The following is a 19,077-nucleotide window of genomic DNA, read 5'->3' as shown; positions in this document are numbered from 1 at the left end:
AATTGCTTGCTGTTTGGGGTTTTAGGCTGGGTTTCTGTATAGCACTTATTTACATCGGCTGATGTAAAAAGGGCGTTATAAATCAATTTGATTGATTGATTAATGTGCGACTCAAAACATACTGGGATTCTAGTAATAAGATGTATGATTATGGAATACAATTTCTGAAAAATTGTTTGCCTATGTGCCTATGCCACAACTTCGGAATGTAGGATCAAATTTCTCTCACTAGAGGGCAGACATTATGGAAAATAAAACTTTACTGGGCGTTTACTCGTCTCATTTTATGTGCTACGTTCAAATACAAAACGTAGGCTGTTTAAATAGGCTGTAGGATATCTTTGCAGCAACTCTGTGGAAATGGAAGGTAAATTATTTTCGTATTGCATTTGTTTATTTAAATTCAACCTACTAGGCTGCATAATTCCTTCAAAATGTCCGGATAATGTGGTCAACAAATGTAATTTCCAAACAAACGAAAACTAACCCTAAAAAATAAATTGGTTTATTTTTGTCCAATTCTGGAAGCCTACCTTGGCCTATTGCCTAGAACAGTTATGGTTATGTATAGGCTAAAACAGTTAGGGGTCTGTTTTCCACATTGGCATATGGTTTTCCATCCTCTATCCCGCCGAAGTTGTTGCTGAAACTGGGGTTATTGCGGACTCACCCGCCAATTCACAACCTGCCGGCGACGTGAATGAAGAGAGAGGTTCCCTCATCGATGTTACATTTCTGGACCACGACTTTCCAGGTGCTGAGACTGAGACCCCGACCCGAAAGACCTACCAGGAGTTCCAGCCCAAAGCACTGGGGGTGTGTGAGTCTATTTTTGCGGAAGGCGAAATCTAAGAAACAACTTAAATCCTCATCAATTCCCTACAGAATAAGGCTATTTTTCTAAACTACTGATAATGTATTCCATTGTTAATTGGTTCTCAATTACTTAACTTGATTTAATAACGTTGAAATGCAACCATAAAACTGTTCTTCCTACTGCATTTATTCTGTAGGAATCTTAACTTTGTGGATATTTCCTCTCATCATAGGTCTCTCAGATCACTTTGGGTGTGTTTGTGCTCAACTCAGTTTATGTCAGTGTAGCCAACCGATTGGATCAGAGAAATGAAGAAGTAACCAGGGCGATAGGCTCCCTGTCTGTGAGTAGGATACTTCTCTATGCATGTCCTTGGCCGCTTATTAGGTTTATTACTATGGTAAATAAATTCATGCTATTATTGAACAAGTGAAAAAAGTTATGATTTGTTCTTGTTTTTCCTTGCTGTATCTTGCCATGAAATGGGGGATTTTCAGCTAACTGTGCTGTGCTCTCTGTAGGCGATAGTGGCGGGAAGTGTGGCCATAGCAGCACAGAGTCTTCATGTTCCCACAGTGAGTCATCATAGTCGGAACCCAGATCTGTTTGTGCTGTTTTGCCTACTCCTACAGTCAGTTGGCAAGAGAGCACAAACAGATCTGTGACCAGGATAAATGATCATATTATCTAACTGAGATTACCTGATTTTTCTAACTGAGAGTTCATTTATATCTGGAAGACAAAAACATCTATTGTCTTATTTTCCTCGTCCTTTCAGCTGAAGGCGTGTCTGGGGACACAGCTGGCTACCTGCCTTATGGCCATGTTCAACGTGGTCGTCGTAGGAGGAAAGCTGTCTGACACGCACTTAGTGCCAGACTGCTGGCTTTTCACTGATTACAACAACACACATCATCACATCACCTGCGACAAGCTGATGGTGAGTCGCATAGAAATAGTTAGAACAGACTATACAGTATACTGTATATAAGGCCTATAGAATGTATCTGTCCCGAGATCAACTACTTCAGCTGAATCTCACAGTGACAAGATTTGGGGAAGTTCTGGGGAAACTATTGTTTTGTACGGCTCAGAGACTTAGTAGTTGGTAGCAATCAGAACATTTGTATGTGTCAATCAAAGGTTGTTGATGGAATACATGAATATTAAAATACAATACAAATAGCGCTGAAGATGGTTAGAAAAGTAAACGTAGCAACAGTATGGTAGCGTCATTCACTCATACCTCAAACTCTGTTTCTGTGTCTGCTATCGCCCACACCGACCCAGAATTCAGTGTATCCATTCTATGTCGAGTGGTTCCTCGTGCACGCAACTCTCCTCGGCATTTCTGTCACCCTGACTATCTACAGCTGCAAGCTGCTCCGCTTCTGCTCCCCTGCAGCACCCAGCATGGTAAGAGTTCATTTCAAGAGCATGAGAATTTGAACACATGCCAAATGGTTTGACCAGATGCATGTTCCATACTCACATGCTCTTGAACACTTCACTGAAGCTATTTGATCACATACACAATGTATTTACAGTTTAGCTGCTATGCTTAATCTGAGAATGCTTTCATTGTTGTTTAATCATGTTTTCTTTCTTAAAGCCTGTGGTCACTGCATATACTAGCCCTGCTCAGTGACAAGAGATGAAGTACATAGAAAGGAACCTAAAGCCATCATGAAGAGACACTGATGGGTCTATCTAGCAATGCACTTTTTTCAAATCTATTTGTCACTATGTTTTCTGTCTTGCACAAACACTTGATGTTGATATGTTATATGGTTGCCTTTTTTATGATATAGTTTGGTTATTTTGTTGTGTGTTCTGATGATAGAGTATGTCTGTTTAGATCTATATGGTCTCAGGTGCTATTTTAGTGATGGGTTTAAGGAGTGAAACTTTGTGGGTACATCATATTGAAATGAACACTTCCTCAGGGTCAAAAACGTGTGCTTTCCTTGGCTCCAAAACAATGCATCCATGTTTTATTGGTTGTACATACAATACATAGGTTTTACACACACATTTAAAACTGCCTTATTCATGATTGTTTTTTAGTTAACAGATACAATCTAAAAAGGTTTCAGATGCTGCATTAAAAACATTTTTCACACCAGATCAGCATGATTTTTGTGCATACATTAAATCTTCTGATGGATCAATCAATTGATCAACCCTTTGCTGTTGCAGGAAGTCCATTAAAGAGTAACTTGCTAGTCATTGATCTACTGTATTTCATCCTATCTTCGCAGTCTTTTCTCTGTACAATCATGGTGACTCGGTAGCAGTTCAAAGTTCATATTAGGAAGGTTCTGACTGATCACATTCAGATTAGAACTGCAGTTCATCTGTCCAATGGTTCTGTGGAACAGCACAGATGCATTATTACAAGTAATTTAACAGAAGTATCACAGATGCCTTGGGCCTTCATCCTAATATTTTTATTGTTAGTTATTGAGGCAATTAATAAGTAAAATACAAAACACTGACAATCATTATTCCTACATTTGAATCGCCACTTACTTGGGATGAGGATGTGTTCTTCTCCAGGTCTCCGTAACAGCCATTCTTGTGGCGAATCAGACTCCCCCACAGTACTGAGTGACGGCAACCGGGACACTCCCCCTCCACAGGAAGGAGATGTGCGGCCTCACCCGTCAGAAAGTGTTTGGCTAAGCAAATCAGGTGGCTGGTCATGTGACATAAGGGATGGAAGCAGGTCATCTTATCTGCAGACTGAAAGGATTAAATTAATCAAGGTCCACATGAGCAGTCAACTAGCTAAATTAGATGTTTCGATGCAGGTTTGGAACAAAACCCTGCGTCTTCAATGCTCTCCAGGACCAGGATTGGTGGCCACTGTACAGCTTTACTATAAAGCGCCATGAGCTTTACCTTAACAGTCCCCTGACAAAGGAGGCATATATCTGCACCCTTCTCCTCTTGTTCCTCTTCCACATCCTTCAGTTTCTGTTTCCTCGCCCTGATGCTGCCGTAGGCCAAAGGGACGTGCAGCGGCGGCTGAAGGCCAGGCTCAAAGTCCATCCTGTACTCCTGCTTGAGCCAGCGGGTGGTGAGGGGCAGGCGGCTCCACGGCATCACCCGCAACATGTTGGACACCACACGCCAGTGGAACTGCAGGCTGGATTCCTTCTTTGAGCGCCGGGTGACGTGGGACAGGCGTCGGGAGGAGTGGGGATTCTGCCATGCCCATTCAAACTGTTGATGGAAGGAAGGAGAAGACAGAGGTTAGGTCTTGAAATGTCAATCTGGTGGGGAAGTGACACGTATGGGGTGGGGTGTAACTAAGGTTGTTGAATTGAAAGTTACACAGAACCCAAACCGGCTGCGTGCGTGCGCCATCGTGCATAAATGTATTTTGTCACCCCACACCAAACGTGATCACGACACGCAGGTTAAAATATCAAAACAAACTCTGAACCAATTATATTAATTTGGGGACAGGTCGAAAAGCATTAAACATTTATGGCAATTTAGCTAGTAGCTTGCTAACTAATTTGTCATGGGATATAAACATTGAGTTGTTATTTTACCTGAAATACACAAGGTCCTCTACTTCGCCAATTAATCCACACATAAAACGGTAAACCGAATCGTTTCTAGTCATCTCTCTTCCTGCCAGGCCTTTTCTTCTCTTGACTTTATACTATGATTTGCAACTTTCAGAAATTAGATTCATTACCGCTGCTGACCTCGTTTGTCTTTCAGTCACCCACGTGGGTATAACCAATGAGGAGATGGCACATGGGTACCTGATTCTGTAACGCTTCGAACACACCGACTGCGTATTTGCATCAATACTGCATAACATTTTGTGCAGCTAAGTAACTATACCGATGCAGGTATCTTTTGCAGATGGTCGTTGGACACATGGAGGAGAATTATTTTCGCAGTTTCCTCAAAACAGTGTCTTTTTGACACAACTGCTGATAGCTACATGGACATAAACACAAAGAACGCTGCTTGGAGACAAGTGTCCACGAGAGTAGGATTGCCAGGTCAGTTTAGTAGTGAGCAGTGTTAGATGTGGCAATTTTATTTTAACCTTTATTTAACTAGGCAAGTCAGTTAAGAACATATTCTTATTTTCAATGACGTTCTAGGAACAGTGGGTTAACTGCCTTGTTCAGGGGCATAACGACAGATTTTTAACATTAGCTAGCTAGCTAACCTAGCTAATGAGGTGTGTGTGTGAAATAGTCATATAAATTATGCTAGTTTTACTATCCCTGATAACTTTCCCAAATAATCATGTTTGAATGAGTTTGAATGTCAGATAAATAGTAATAGAAATGGTAGATATTATTAGTGGTACAGTACTTTGGTCAGATAACCATGTGTGTGTCTGTGTACAGTAGGTGACATGTCCATGATAGCTATCTAATAACTATAATTATGCTAGGTAATGGTTTGGCTTATCATGTTCATGTCTATCTTAAGAAGACTGTAGGAGGAAGTGGAGAGGACTCAGGGACAGGTATCAGAGAGAGAGAAGGGCAGAGAAAGAGAAGAAGAGGTCTGGGTCAGCAGCTTCAGGCCAGCAGCCTTGGCGCTTCTGCCACATTCTTTCTTTTCTGGATCCATTTATTGTGCCTAGGGCAACGAGTGACAATTTTACAGCCAAACCCTCTACTACGTCATCCACAAGTGTTGTCGCCACCGGTGCATCAAGACCCTCAATGTCATCTACAAGGGCGACCATCGCCAGATCCACTCAACTCATTTCAGCAGAGGCTCCTCCAAGCCGTCGAGAGGGATGCAGCCCAACCTGATGCTCACAGGAAGGAGGATGAAGAGACCCTCTTTTCCATGAGCCTGGTGCCAACACCGAAGAGGCTGCCAGCAAAGAAAAGCAGCAGTCAAGGTTAAAATGTATCAGCTGCTTTTCAAAGTCGAGTTCAATGATCCGTTTCTTTTTCCTCCACATCACAAGTAGTGTCATAAGTGTTGCGACAGTGAAGTAAAGTAGGTCATTTTTACAGTATACTAATGTAGGCTAATTGGTATTTCAGATCAAAGTATTAATATGAGGCAAATGTATAGCTGTTGTTTCTGGGTTAGAAAATATCATAAAACAACAGTTTGCTGTCTAAATATTTGCCTGTCATATTCATCTTTTTATCTGAAATACAAATTCAATGAGTAAACAGCAAGTATTACCAACTTTACCACACTGTTCCAATATTTACACCACTAACTACACTAAGCAGTATTTAGTTAACATAAATCTCACCTTTTATGGTGTTATATTATGTTAAGCTTGTATGTGTTGTTTTTCTCTTCCCTTCCATAAATGGAGTCAATTTAGCCGACCAGCTCACAGGAAGGACAGGAAGAGGAGTTGTCTGGTTGTTGTTTTGACCTCCCTCATTGTACCTTTCTTTTCACACACGCCAGTTCCGTTTAAATTCAGTCAATTCATAAAGTAATTTGTTTATAAAGTCTTAGGACAGCATTCATTATTAGTTATTATTATCTATTATTAGATTTCTGAATTGACAGAATTCAAACTCCTACACTGGAGAATTCACAGATGCTCTCTTACAAGACTAAAGATAAATATATTTATTTCATTTAAAACCACTTGAAAACCAGGGTGTTGAAACTTTTTGTGAAGTTAAGTTCCATCGACTGGTCAATGACATCCAGGGGCCATTTGTTTGTTTAGCTGTGTTATGGCTAAATATTATTTTCATTTTTTCAGAGACAGACACACACACACACCTCTCCTCCAGTCCCCTCTGTACCTCAGATCTTCGGTGCCCTGCCCTCTCTCTCTCTACGGCCATGTCTGAAGTTCCCCTACTATGTCTAGGCTTTATGAGTAGTGCCTGTATCTGTCTGCAGTTGTGCCAAAAATACATACTCTTGTTGTTCTCTTACAGATTACAGGCTATACATTCATTTATTTTTCATTTTTACAAGCACATACTCTTTCAATAGTTAAAAAAACAACGACATACATACCTGTCATGTTCTTTCCTGTACTTGAATACTTATTAAATTATGTTTTCATAGTCAGTTTTTTCAGTTGTTTATTAAAATCTCATTTAGACTTAATCTGCTTATTTCTTCCCTACACATTTGCAGATGAAAAAAAAAAGTAAAAACACATTCTCTTCCTAATTAGTTTTTTTCCCACCTGTATTTTGTCAGACCAGTGAACATGGTTGTAAATTGTAATATTTGTATGGACCCTAGGTTACCCTTTCCCTTTGTTATCATGTCGTATAACCTTAATTAGTGCTCCCGCTCACCTGATGTACCATGCCAGGTGTGTATAATACTGCCGTTAATGGGAGAGGGAAGGTGTGATCTTTACTCCCAAATTTCACTTAAATATAACTTCCAAATGAAGAGAGGAAATTATACATAAAATAATATGGGTAAAAAATGCAATTTTATGGACAACGGTGGATGGTTCTTAAAATAACCTTTGTGTTAGGTGGCTCTTATAAGAGCTGTTTCACTCCACGGCATACTGCCATGGAACTTCACCTGCTGGCGATGAGAAGAAGGTGGTCAGTTTCTCCCTCACCTGGAGTGCCTGTCTGGGGGTGTTGTTGACACCTGCCCTGGTGACATCAGGTAGGTAACCATTTGGCGTGCACATCTTCATCCAGAGCGGCTCCTGGAAAAGACCTCCGCAGGTAGTTGTGGAGAACACATGTGGCCTTCACACAGGCATCAACATTTGAGGGACTGAGAGCAAGCACTCTCCGATACATTCTCCACCTGGCTGCCAGAATCACAAAGGCGCATTCAACAACTAACCTTGCCCTGGACAGTCGTTTGTTGAAGATCCTTACAGGCTTTAGCAATGGCAGCTGGCGTCCAGCGTAGGGCCTCATGAGGTTGGGTCGCAAAGGGAAGGCTTCATCGCCGACGAAGACGTGGGGAACAGGTCCCAGGTCTTCTGCCCCAGGGAGTGATGCAGGTGGTGGAATCTCCAGGGTGCCATCCTGAAATGCCTGGCCGAAGGCAGAGTCCCGGAGGGTCCCGCAATCACTTCCCTTGCCGTAAGCACCAACATTGACAACACGGAAACCGCAGACGGCATCTACTACAGCCAAGAGTACAACTGAATATGTACCCTTGCAGTTGTAGAATTGTGAACCTGAGCACGGTGGAGCCTGGATTACCACATGTTTCCCGGCAATGGAGCCAAGACAGTTGGGGAAATAGCACCTCTCCAGGAACTCGGCAGCGATACCCCTCAAATCTTCCTCCTTGGGGAGAGACATGTATTCACCAACCAGACAGTCCCAAATGGCTTGTGCCACAGAGGGGACAATGCCTGCCACCGTGGAACGTCCAACTCGGAAGCTGAATCTGATGGTCCTGTAGGAGTCCCGTTGCCAAGAATCTAAAATATAATTCAAAAAAATTATCAACAGTGTGTGTAACTTGAATTCCACCCACATATTTTATCTACTCATATTGAGTACTGTTACTCATTACTGTTTATTAGGCTCTACTAATTATATTGTAATACTCATCAACCATCATTAACAATGCCTTGAAACAGTACAATTCAGTCTATGACTATATCAATAAACTGTAGCCCAGGCCAACTCTACTCTTAGAAAGAATGGTACCATCTACTTAAAAGGGTTCTCCGGGTGTCCCCATAGGAGAACCCTTTTTGGTTCCAGGTAGTACCCTTTTTGGTTCCATGTATAACCTTTTCCCCTAAGGGTTATACCAGGAACCAAAAAGTGTTAACCTATGGGGAAAGGAGAAGGACACTTTTAGAACCCTTTTCTCTAAGAGTGAATGCGAGTCCAATAAGAACGTAATGAATGACTAACTGTCTTGAACAACAATGGGTCCTGGAGAAGACTAGCCTACCTTCATCAGAGCAGAAGGCACCCCAACTTTCTTTTCATTTGGTAACATTGCATAATTAAAAAAGGATTATAAACCAACTTTGGGAAAAGTTATAGTCCTAATGGACATTCTGTAAAAATACATCTGATGTCAAATAGGGACTATTAACTAGGGAGCCCTTTAGCTTGCACATACAAGCAATATATCAAATATCAATCAATTATGCTATCAAAGGCTTTAAAAATGTACTAGAATTTAGCTTACCGGAGACAAATCGCCAGGCGTTCATCTGGGCTGATGGACTCCCGGTAGTTGGTATCCATTCGAGCGATCCTGGCTCCGACCATCTGGAGCAGGTGATCGAACTGGCTTCGGTCCAGACGAAAGTAACTTCGGAATTCCTCTTCCAAACAGTCGAAGCTCTTGAATGAGACAGTGGTACTCTCCTACTTGCTTTCGGGACTTTAACCATCTCTGGACCCACACAGAACGGCGCTTTCTGCGGGGCTGGTCCCGGTCCAACAGCACGATCAAGACCACCTTCCTCAATGTTGGTCTCATTGTTGAAAGAGCCTACTCTGCTATCTTGACTATTTATTATTGCATTTCGCTCCAAAACAGCATTTTGGAGGGAAATTATACGATAGGCTCTCTCACAATTAATTTGTGGATGTCATCGAATAAATAATATACTTGGCAAATACATTTATAAAAAATGTTTTAAAGAAATTCTACAGCCAAAATGTTTTAATTATGTTATCCCACTTTTTTTTTTACTTGATATGTGTGCAATAAAAATTCAACATTCACATTTTGCTACTTTCTGTCAATTCAATGCATACAATTTTATGCATACGTTCGAAAAATCCAATATGCACCACGCAGAACGCACTGCAACTGCCTCTGCAACACAATGCTGCAAGGCAAGTGCAGTTCCAGTGCAAATGAATGTACTTCTGGTGTATCAAAACGCAAAGACACAGTCGGTGTGTTCCAAGCGTAAACCAATGAGGAGATGGGAGAGGCAGGACTTGCAGCGCGATCTGCGTCAGAAATAGGAATTACTTCTATTTTAGCCCTTAGCAACGCAGATGCTCGTTGGCACATGCATTTAATAACATCGATTTCTAAATTTCGCGACGCGAGCGGTGTGATCAGCCTATTAGGCTAAAGATAAGCAGTTCCTACTGACTTACCCTCAAAGCAGCTATGTCAGAGGGGAAGCCATGAATGATGAGAACCATCTCCCTGGAGACGGCACAAAGACAAAATCCACATGATGCACAAGGTCTCTCAAAGACTGTAGAAATGGCAACATATTATTTTACATTAGTTCTGTTAGTTACCAAGGTCCCCTTCCACTGGTCCTCTTGGCTCCACCTCGGTGTCGCCCGGCGTTGTGCTGTCCTATACGACGCTCTGGATTCACAGTGAAACCAATGTAGATACGACCCTTGAATTTGGGATTGGTACAATACAGCATGTACACCCCGAATAAACTCTCTACCTCCAAGACCATAGTATATGTCGAGTTGTGGCAATAATAAGCAAGTTAATGTTAGCTAGCTAGTCTGACTTCTACCTGGTTACAAAAGGAACTTAAACCTGATGTGAGTAGTATGGTAATATATAGTTTTACTCCAGCATTATGAAATACATATGCACATTAATTTCCCCCTAACCGATAGTACGTGAGAAAAATGTACGGTAAACAAAAGAAGGAAGAAGCGAAGCGAGAGCATTTACTCCACCCAAAATCTGTCCATGTGAGGTAAACCCATTTTGTATTTAGATCTATGATAGTGTCGAATTACTTGAGGCTTATTTGACTAATAACGTTTAATGTTCATGCTGTTACAGACGTCCTACTTACTATAAGTGGATGCACGTGGCATTCCTGCAACTTTGAGAAAAACGACGTTTTGGTGGTGTGTCAATCGTATCTGCCCTCTCATTGGCTAGAATGGTCCCACCTGATCTCGCCTGCCTTCCATCTTGGAGGACATGTATTTCCATTGTTAGAGCGGTCACTCGACTATCTTCTCAGAATAATAGATAATCTTTGTTTTAACAAAACGTTTATTTTTTCAAATTAATAGAGGTTCAAGCTAATGCCTGACACAACATAGTTAAAAGCACACATTCTACTAACATTTTATACTTTTCAAAATGTGAATTTACGAGAAAAATCCCACACTTTTGTATCTTTGGTCACGTGAGAAGGTATATTTACAAACTATTTATTCATGCAAGAAATGAAACAAGATCGTAAAATAAGGACCCCCACATGTCCCAATTGATTGGTCACTCCGAGATTGTCCAATTCTAGCGCTCATTGGTGTAAAAATATTCTTCCCGCCCTGTTTGGTAGCTGTTTGGTTAGAAGTTCTGACTCCATAGTTGCGATTGGATACTTTCACATTTCCTGAGTATCTAGTTCCGCCTCTCAATACATACATGGTAGTGGACCTTCCCATTCGCTTCGTCATCTTGTTTAACAAAATAACCTACCGTAACGTTTTGGATCATAAAGCGACACCAAAAGTATGTCTGTTACAACAGATCACATCCGTGACAAACTAATCAAGGAGATCGGAGCCGTGCATGTGGTATGTATCCCTATTCCGCAATGAATGAACATGGATGTTGCGCATCATAGGCTGCGTTTACACAGGGAGTTCAATTCTGATATTTTTTTGGACTAATTGGTCTTTTGACTAATCAGGTCACCTCTGAAAATCTGATGTGAAAAGATCTGGGTGTTTATACTTTGATAAACAACTTTGATAAACAACCAGAAATAAATATAGATTTTCTGCTTAATTAAGAAACTTAGACATGTGGTTTTGGTTGTTGGACCATTAGAACATGCACTTTTCAAGCTTATATTTCCAAGAATAAAAAGTTATTTTAGAATATTTTGGCAAGTTAGCAGGCTAACTCATTGATCCTGCTTTGTAGTATACCCCTATGCCACGGGTGGGCAAACTTATTTTAAGCTCGGGCCACATCGGGATTTTGAAATTCAACGGAGGTGTGCATGTTTTGGGGGACCAATTGTTTGTTAAATTCAATGTGCGTGGGCCTCCTGAGTGGCGCAGTGGTCTAAGGTGTCACTACAGACCCAGGTTCGATCCCAGGCTGTCTCACAGCTGGCCGTGACTGGGAGATCCATGAGGCGTCGTCTGGGTTAGGAGAGGGTTTGGCACGCTGACGTGGTCGCCAGATGTACGGTGTTTCCTCTGACACATTGGTGCGTTTTCCGGGTTAAGCAGGCATTGTGTCAAGAAGCAGTGCGGCTTGATTGGGTCGTGTTTTGCAGGACGCGCGGCTCTCGACCTTCGTCTCTCCCGGGTCCGTAAGGGAATTGCAGCAATGGGACGAGACTGTAACTCAATTGGATACCACAAAATTGGGGAGAAAAAAAGTGTTAAAAAAAATCTAAAATTGCCCTATGCTGTGATTGATTGGTGAAAAAACAATTAGTGATACAGAATTGGGCTGATTTTGGTCATTTTGTATTTGTACATTTACACTCTTACTGGAGAGCTACTGGGTGTACAGGCTTTTGTTCTAGCTCTGCTCTTACCCAATTCTACGAATCAATTGCTCATGATCAGAACCTTAGTTGAGTCTTGTGTGTTAGTACAGGACTGGAGCAAAACCATTCACACCCAGGAGGTGCGTTGCCACTCCTGAGCTATGGTGTCACACATCCCACCAATGACCTGTTCTACCGGCTTTATTTTCACAGGAAGTTGAAGACACATCCCCTAACAGATGTGCTGCCAGCTTCAAAGTTCTAATAGTGTCTCCCCAGTTTGAGGGGAAACCACTGCTGGCGAGACACAGGTAGGCACAGTGGGCAGGTAGAGCTGATATGTCTTATGAGCTAACTTTGAATGGATATGTGGAGTAGACTGTAGTTGACTCTTGTTTCTGATTTTTGTTTTTTCAGGATGGTGAACACCTGCTTGGCTGAAGAGCTAAAAGAGATCCATGCCTTTGAACAGAAGACGCTGACACCAGAACAGTGGGAGAAACAGAAAGCACAGTGATGAAGACACACATTGACCATATTTACTTGACAACTTATTATGTGTAAATAAGCAACACTTGCTCACACAATGTTGACTTTCTGGCCTAACATCAATGATGACTGAAATTAAGTATTAAACATGATGACAAAACAATCCTTGTCCGAATTCCTTAATGATTGAATGAGTGTACTGAAACTTCACTTTCAGTTTTTGTTGTGGAGATATGTGATTATTACTGACATTATACCAAATTGTTATTAGGAATGGAACAACGCATAACACGGAACAGGCAAAAAAACTAAAATGAAATCTTATCACTTAAGTAAAGCATTACTGCTTTTGTTCGGTCATAACAATGAATGACTTGACTCAAGGAAATTACTTTTCAGATGGGAAAGCCCCAAATAAAATGATTTATGTGAGATCAAGTGTGTAAATGAATAAAATGGGCTGGTACAGCTTTGATAATTGATTATATGACTCGTCTGTTGTACAAAGCTCTCTTTCCAAGGACTAGATAGTGTGCATGTGCACTGATGTCTATTGAAGCTTCAGATAATGCTAGACGCCACACAACCGTCGGAGAGCTGGAGATTTCACAGTACAGGTGGCGACCTGCTCTGAAGCTTTTATAGTTGTGGTTGGTTATCAAGTAGTCCAATTCTGAAGAGACTTCAATTATCACTGGCTCTTCATTTGTAGCGAGTCAGTTAAATTATATATTTTTTTCTCATCAATCTACACACAATACCCCATAATGACAAAGCGAAAACAGGTTTTTAGAAATGTTTGCAAATGTATTCAAATTTAAACACAGATATACCTTATTTACATAAGTATTCAGACCCTTTGCTATGATTTTCGAAATTGAGCTCAGCTGCATGCTGTTTCCATTGATCATCCTTGAGATGTTTCCAACTTGATTGGAATCCGCCTGTGGTCAATTCAATAGATTGGACATGATTTGGAAAAGCACACATCTGTCTGTCCCACAGTTAACAGTGCACAGCACTCAGCACAAAAAACAAACTATGAGGTCGAAGGAATTGTCCGTAGAGCTCCGAGACAGGATTGTGTCGAGGCACAGATCTGGAGAAGGGTACCAACACATTTCTGCAGATTTGAAGGTCCCCAAGAACACAGTGGCCTCCATCATTCCTAATGAAAGAAGTTTGGAACCACCAAGACTCTTCCTAGAGCTGTCCGCCTGGCCAAACTGAGCAATCGGGGGAGAAGGGCCTTGGTCAGAGGACCTCTGTGATGGGAGAACCTTCCAGAAGGACAACCATCTCTGCAGCCCTCCACTTATCAGACCTTTATGGTTGAGTGGCCAGGCGGAAACCACTAATCAGTTAAATGGCACGCCAGCCCGCTTGGTGTTTGCCAAAAGGCTCCCAAAGGACTCTCAGACCATGAGAAACAAGATTCTCTGGTCTGATGAAACCAAGACTGAACTCTTTGGTCTGAATACCAAGCATCACGTCTGGAGGAATCCTGACACAATCCCTACGGTGAAGCATGATGGTGGCAGTATGCTGTGGGGATGTTTTTCAGTAGCAGGGATTGGGAGACTAGTCAGTATTGAGAGAAAGATGAACGGAGCAAAGTACAGTGAGATCCTTGATGAAAACCTGCTCCAGAGCGTTCAGGACCTCAGATTGGGACAAAGGCTCACCTTCCAACAGAACAATGACCCTAAGCACACAGCCAAGACAATACAGGAGTGACTTCGGGACAAGTCTCTTAATGTCTTTGAATGGCACAACCAGAGCCCGGACTTGAACCCGATCGAACATCTCTGGAGAGACCTGAAAATAGCTGTGCAGCGACGCTCCCCATCCAACCTGAGAAAGCTTGAGAGAATCTGCAGAGAAGAATGGGAGAAACTCCCCAAATACAGGTGTGCCAAGCTTGTAGCGTCATACCCAAGAAGACTCAAGGCTGTAATCGATGCCAAAGGTGCTTCAACAAAGTAGTGAGTAAATGTTCTGAATACTTATGTAAAAATTATATTTTATTTTACTAGGCAAGTCAGTTAAGAACAAATTCTTATTTTCAATGACGGCCTAGGAACAGTGGGTGAACTGCCTGTTCAGGGGCAGAACGACAGATTTGTACCTTGTCAGCTCAGGGATTCGAACTTGCAACCTTTCGGTTACTAGTCCAACACTCTAACCACTAGGCTACCCTGCCATATTTAATTCGTTTATTTTTAATACATTTGCAAAAATGCCTAAACCTGTTTTTGGCTTGTCATTATGGGGCATTGTGTGCAGATTGATGAGGATTTTTTTAAAATCCATTTTACACTGCTCAGAAAAATAAAGGGAACACTTAAACAACACAATGTAACTCCAAGTCAATCACACTTCTGTGAAATCAAACTGTCCACTTAGGAAGCAACACTGATTGACAATACATTTCACATGCTGTTGTGCAAATGGAATAGACAACAGGTGGAAATTATAGGCAATTAGCAAGACACCCCCAATAAAGGAGTGGTTCTGCAGGTGGTGACCACAGACCACTTCTCAGTTCCTATGCTTCCTGGCTGATGTTTTGGTCACTTTTGAACTCTGAAGGTGCTTTCACTCTAGTGGTAGCATGAGACAGAGTCTACAACCCACACAAGTGGCTCAGGTAGTGCAGCTCATCCAGGATGGGACATCAATGCGAGCTGTGGCAAGAAGGTTTGCTGTGTCTGTCAGCGTAGTGTCCAGAGCATGGATGCGCTACCAGGAGACAGACCAGAACATCAGGAGACGTGGAGGAGGCCGTAGGAGGGCAACAACCCAACAGCAGGACCGCTACCTCCGCCTTTGTGCAAGGAGGAGCAGGAGGAGCACTGCCAGAGCCCTGCAAATTTACCTCCAGCAGGCCACAAATGTGCATGTGTCTGCTCAAACGGTCAGAAACAGATTCCATGAGGGTGGTATGAGGGCCCGACGTCCACAGGTGGGGGTTGTGCTTACAGCCCAACACCGTGCAGGACGTTTGGCATTTGCCAGAGAACACCAAGATTGGTAAATTCGCCACTGGCGCCCTGTGCTCTTCACAGATGAAAGCAGGTTCACACTGAGCACATGTGACAGACGTGACAGAGTCTGGAGACGCCATGGAGAACGTTCTGCTGCCTGCAACATCCTCCAGCATGACCGGTTTGGCGGTGGGTCAGTCATGGTGTAGGGTGGCATTTCTTTGGGGGGGGTCGCACAGCCCTCCATGTGCTCGCCAGAGGTAGCCTGACTGCCATTAGGTACCGAGATGAGATCCTCAGACCCCTTGTGAGACCATATGCTGGTGCTGTTGGCCCTGGGTTCCTCCTAATGCAAGACAATGCTAGACCTCATGTGGCTGGAGTGTGTCAGCAGTTCCTGCAAGAGGAATGCATTGATGCTCTGGACTGGCCCGCACGTTCCCCAGAACTGAATCCAATTGAGCACATCAGGGACATCATGTCTCGCTCCATCCACCAACGCCACGTTGCACCACAGACTGTCCAGGAGTTGGCGGATGCTTTAGTCCAGGTCTGGGAGGAGATCCCTCAGGAGACCATCCGCCACCTCATCAGGAGCATGCCCAGGCGTTGTAGGGAGGTCATACAGGCACGTGGAGGCCACACACACAACTGAGTCTCATTTTGACTTGTTTTAAGGACATTACATCAAAGTTGGATCAGCCTGTAGTGTGGTTTTCCACTTTAATTTTGCGTGTGACTCCAAATCCAGACCTCCATAGGTTGATAAATTTGATTTCCATTGATCATTTTTGTGATTTTGTTGTCAGCACATTCAACTATTAATAAGAATATTTCATTCATTCAGATCTAGGATGTGTTATTTTAGTGCTCCCTTTATTTTTTTGAGCAGTGTAGAATAAGTTTGTAACAAAATGTAGAAAAGTGCAGGGGTCTGGATACTTTCTAAATGCATAAAAAAAAAATTATACAATCAACAGTTCCAGAACACAATGCCCTTGTGTTAGGGTGCAGACGTAACAGGAGTCTATGAAATGCAGTTTATCACAGAACAGAGCATAAACCTTATAACAGCTCACCTCAAATTATATATCTGAGATGTTGTCAGACAGAACTTAAAACCTTCTGGTTTCTATGAAATTGGCATTTTACACAAAAAGGGGTGATATCAATGGAACTCCTGAAAGGTAACTTAATAATAATAATAATCTGGGGAAAAGGGCAGTTCATAAGGATCGGGGTCATTTTGATAACAGTAGGCACTATCTTCTCCAATAGGGAAATCTGGATCCCAAATAAAGGGGGCGACATTGGCTAGATCCGTCAGGTCATTGAGGTTCACTTCGTGGTCATGACCATCTGGTGGGGAGGAGATACTGCTGTTTCACTTAATCTCCTCATCAAAATCGTCAGGCATAAGAACAGACAGAAGGATTGGAATTCGACCAGTACCAGGAGACATTGCAACACAAGAGTTCCAATGTTCCCCAGGCTAGTTTTCACCCATGCAAACAGATCCCAACTCCACTCGTTATCTCGCATTGCCACAGTAGCAACAACCTTTCTGATAGTGGCAACTGACTCAGCAACACCAATAGAGGGGCTTGGAATGTAAGTACAGCATTCTTGACCCCCCCAGGTTCCCCCCTTAGATGCTAGAAGAATATCCAAAGCCAATCTATTCTTCCAGAACATAGTATGCATAGCTAAAAGTTCAGCAGTTCATTTTTCAGTAGCAGAGGCATTATCCATTATTTCTACCTCATTTGCTAGTTTTCTAATGGAATTGAGTACAACTGTCAAACCATAATTAGGGATTAATGCAGATAATTATTTTTTGCAGGGCCAGCCACAATGGTCCTCTTATACAAGTTGGAGAAAGGGTGACGTGGGGGTTCTTGGGTAGCATGCACAGCAGGAACAACATAGGCAGCATAACATGAGCCTGACAAGTTTATTGGCAGATAATAGTAGGCTTTCCCACCACACACTTACATAGGAAGTACTTACTGAGGAAGTAGGTTTAGCATTACACACTGACATTCTTAAGTTTATAACGTATTCTCAATGACCATGTTAGGGTAGAATGTTCCATTTCTCAACAGTAACGGTAAGGTTATTGTAGACAGAAAGGTTATACTTTCAATTACTTTCTCCCAACTGGGGACCGGTTCCATTAGCTATATAACACAAATATCCATATCCTGGGGGAAAGTAGGCCAGGGTAATGGGTTGCTTGGGCAGAGAGGTAGCATTATTAAAATCAAATCTTCTCATACTAAACACCTCATCCTCCCTCCACCCAATCAAGATCTCGGTCTGTAAGGTTACCTCCTTTTGTCCACATCAATATCCATGTGTCTTTTCCCAAGCACTTTACCACTGTGGGGGTGGTGAGGGGGCGATCTGATGTGGTCCATTTCCACCTGGGTTTTAAAAGGTTCTTTATCTCTATTGTGCCACTTGACTATTACCCAGGCTGGAGATAGTGATGGGGGCGGCCATCTGGGGAAGTTTTGGGAAGCAGAGAAGCATACTTCAGAAAATGTATTTTGTGGCCCTTTAAGGTGCATCTTTGTTAACCCATGAAGAACCTACTAAACTCATAGAAAAATCACACATAAAATAAATCAGAAATGGTATTAACCACTACAAATATTCATAACAGGTGGGCTGCGTGTGTATGCTGGTGTGTGTGTGATAAAACGTAGGGAAAAATCAAACAAATGACCAGGATATACTTAATTTGGGAGTTCCCTTAACAGCCCGATCTGGGTACCCTTATACTTTTATAGTACTGCAGAGTTTCACTAATTGCTCTTCCAAAGCACCTGCCTCAGGAAGCATTTCAAAGGGAGAGATACAGAATCCTTTTTAAACTCATCAGAATATTGGGTATTGGACATTCCATCAGTCCTGGAGAAAACAAGAAAAAAAAAAGAGAAAACAAACATTTAATTAGTATTCACTATGCTGTATATTAATCAGTCATAAAAATGCAATATTCGGTACTACTAGGCCTATGCTATTTACCTCCCTTTCTTTTTCAAACGAGCTTACTGCATTTTAGGCAGGAAGCCTTGATAAAACCATGCGTATACATAATCATACTGGAGACTCATCAGATAATACAGGGTACCATTAAGCGAAATGGGCACCTATTAAAGTAAACAATCCCAGAGCTCCTTTCACTTGCAATATTATAGTCTAGACCAGTTGCATTGATGTATGGCTTGCGTTCTGTACTTTCTGTCCCTTTGGACATCCAATAAAATATGAAACCTGTTGTTTAACAAATTTGCTAGGGCCTGCAAAGAATTAGTGCTGGTTTAGTCTTGGATATACTTACCTAATTTTGGACAGTGTCACACTTAATGGAAACA

At 42.2% G+C, this 19,077-nt stretch overlaps 3 protein-coding genes across 8 annotated transcripts; 2 read left to right on the top strand and 1 right to left on the bottom strand.

Moving 5' to 3' along the window:
- The first annotated feature begins 246 nt into the window (after window positions 1-246).
- Window positions 247-3,046, top strand: LOC118368615 (uncharacterized). Its single transcript, XM_035752876.1, has 7 exons — window positions 247-367; window positions 638-816; window positions 1,050-1,160; window positions 1,339-1,392; window positions 1,596-1,757; window positions 2,108-2,233; window positions 2,430-3,046. Exons 1-7 carry the CDS (start codon window positions 361-363, stop codon window positions 2,463-2,465), a joined length of 675 nt encoding a protein of 224 aa, XP_035608769.1. The 5' UTR covers window positions 247-360; the 3' UTR covers window positions 2,466-3,046.
- slx1b (SLX1 homolog B, structure-specific endonuclease subunit) lies at window positions 2,790-10,545 on the bottom strand. 6 transcript variants are annotated; one of them, XM_035752873.1, is made up of 6 exons: window positions 8,942-9,866; window positions 7,622-8,213; window positions 7,386-7,521; window positions 3,722-4,045; window positions 3,350-3,562; window positions 2,790-3,187 (listed from the first exon to the last, which is right to left on the bottom strand). In XM_035752873.1, exons 1-6 carry the CDS (start codon window positions 9,147-9,149, stop codon window positions 3,158-3,160), a joined length of 1,503 nt encoding a protein of 500 aa, XP_035608766.1. In that variant the 5' UTR covers window positions 9,150-9,866; the 3' UTR covers window positions 2,790-3,157. The 6 variants fall into 6 exon arrangements, 4 of the variants coding, with proteins under 4 accessions (XP_035608766.1, XP_035608767.1, XP_035608768.1 ...); XM_035752874.1 differs by lacking the exons at window positions 7,386-7,521; window positions 7,622-8,213; window positions 8,942-9,866 and adding exons at window positions 9,874-9,925; window positions 10,024-10,545; XM_035752875.2 differs by lacking the exon at window positions 8,942-9,866 and having other exon boundaries at window positions 7,386-7,478; window positions 7,622-7,750.
- Window positions 10,546-11,115: 570 nt separating this feature from the next.
- zgc:112271 (uncharacterized protein LOC553698 homolog) lies at window positions 11,116-12,870 on the top strand. Its single transcript, XM_035753747.2, has 3 exons — window positions 11,116-11,286; window positions 12,432-12,529; window positions 12,636-12,870. The coding sequence occupies exons 1-3, from the start codon at window positions 11,224-11,226 to the stop codon at window positions 12,733-12,735; spliced, it is 261 nt and encodes an 86-aa protein (XP_035609640.1). The 5' UTR covers window positions 11,116-11,223; the 3' UTR covers window positions 12,736-12,870.
- Window positions 12,871-19,077: the final 6,207 nt, after the last annotated feature.

Source organism: Oncorhynchus keta, chromosome 35 (genome assembly GCF_023373465.1).
Source record: "Oncorhynchus keta strain PuntledgeMale-10-30-2019 chromosome 35, Oket_V2, whole genome shotgun sequence".
Classification (NCBI taxonomy): domain Eukaryota; kingdom Metazoa; phylum Chordata; class Actinopteri; order Salmoniformes; family Salmonidae; genus Oncorhynchus; species Oncorhynchus keta.
This window is presented reverse-complemented; position numbering and strand designations above follow the sequence as displayed.

Bases quoted from the DNA above. Each gene is read 5' to 3' on its own strand.
- LOC118368615 (XM_035752876.1), top strand. The intron at 1,161-1,338 runs GTGAGTAGGATA...TGCTCTCTGTAG, and splicing joins GGGCGATAGGCTCCCTGTCT to GCGATAGTGGCGGGAAGTGT. The intron at 1,393-1,595 runs GTGAGTCATCAT...TCGTCCTTTCAG, and splicing joins AGAGTCTTCATGTTCCCACA to CTGAAGGCGTGTCTGGGGAC.
- slx1b (XM_035752873.1), bottom strand. From the start codon at position 9,149: ATGGTTAAAGTCCCGAAAGCAAGTAGGAGAGTACCACTGTCTCATTCA. The intron at 7,522-7,621 runs GTTAGTTGTTGA...GCCTGTGTGAAG, and splicing joins AAACGACTGTCCAGGGCAAG to GCCACATGTGTTCTCCACAA. The intron at 3,188-3,349 runs GTAAGTGGCGAT...GCTGTTCCACAG, and splicing joins AGAACACATCCTCATCCCAA to AACCATTGGACAGATGAACT.
- zgc:112271 (XM_035753747.2), top strand. From the start codon at position 11,224: ATGTCTGTTACAACAGATCACATCCGTGACAAACTAATCAAGGAGATC. The intron at 11,287-12,431 runs GTATGTATCCCT...TTATTTTCACAG, and splicing joins AGATCGGAGCCGTGCATGTG to GAAGTTGAAGACACATCCCC. The intron at 12,530-12,635 runs GTAGGCACAGTG...TTGTTTTTTCAG, and splicing joins CCACTGCTGGCGAGACACAG to GATGGTGAACACCTGCTTGG.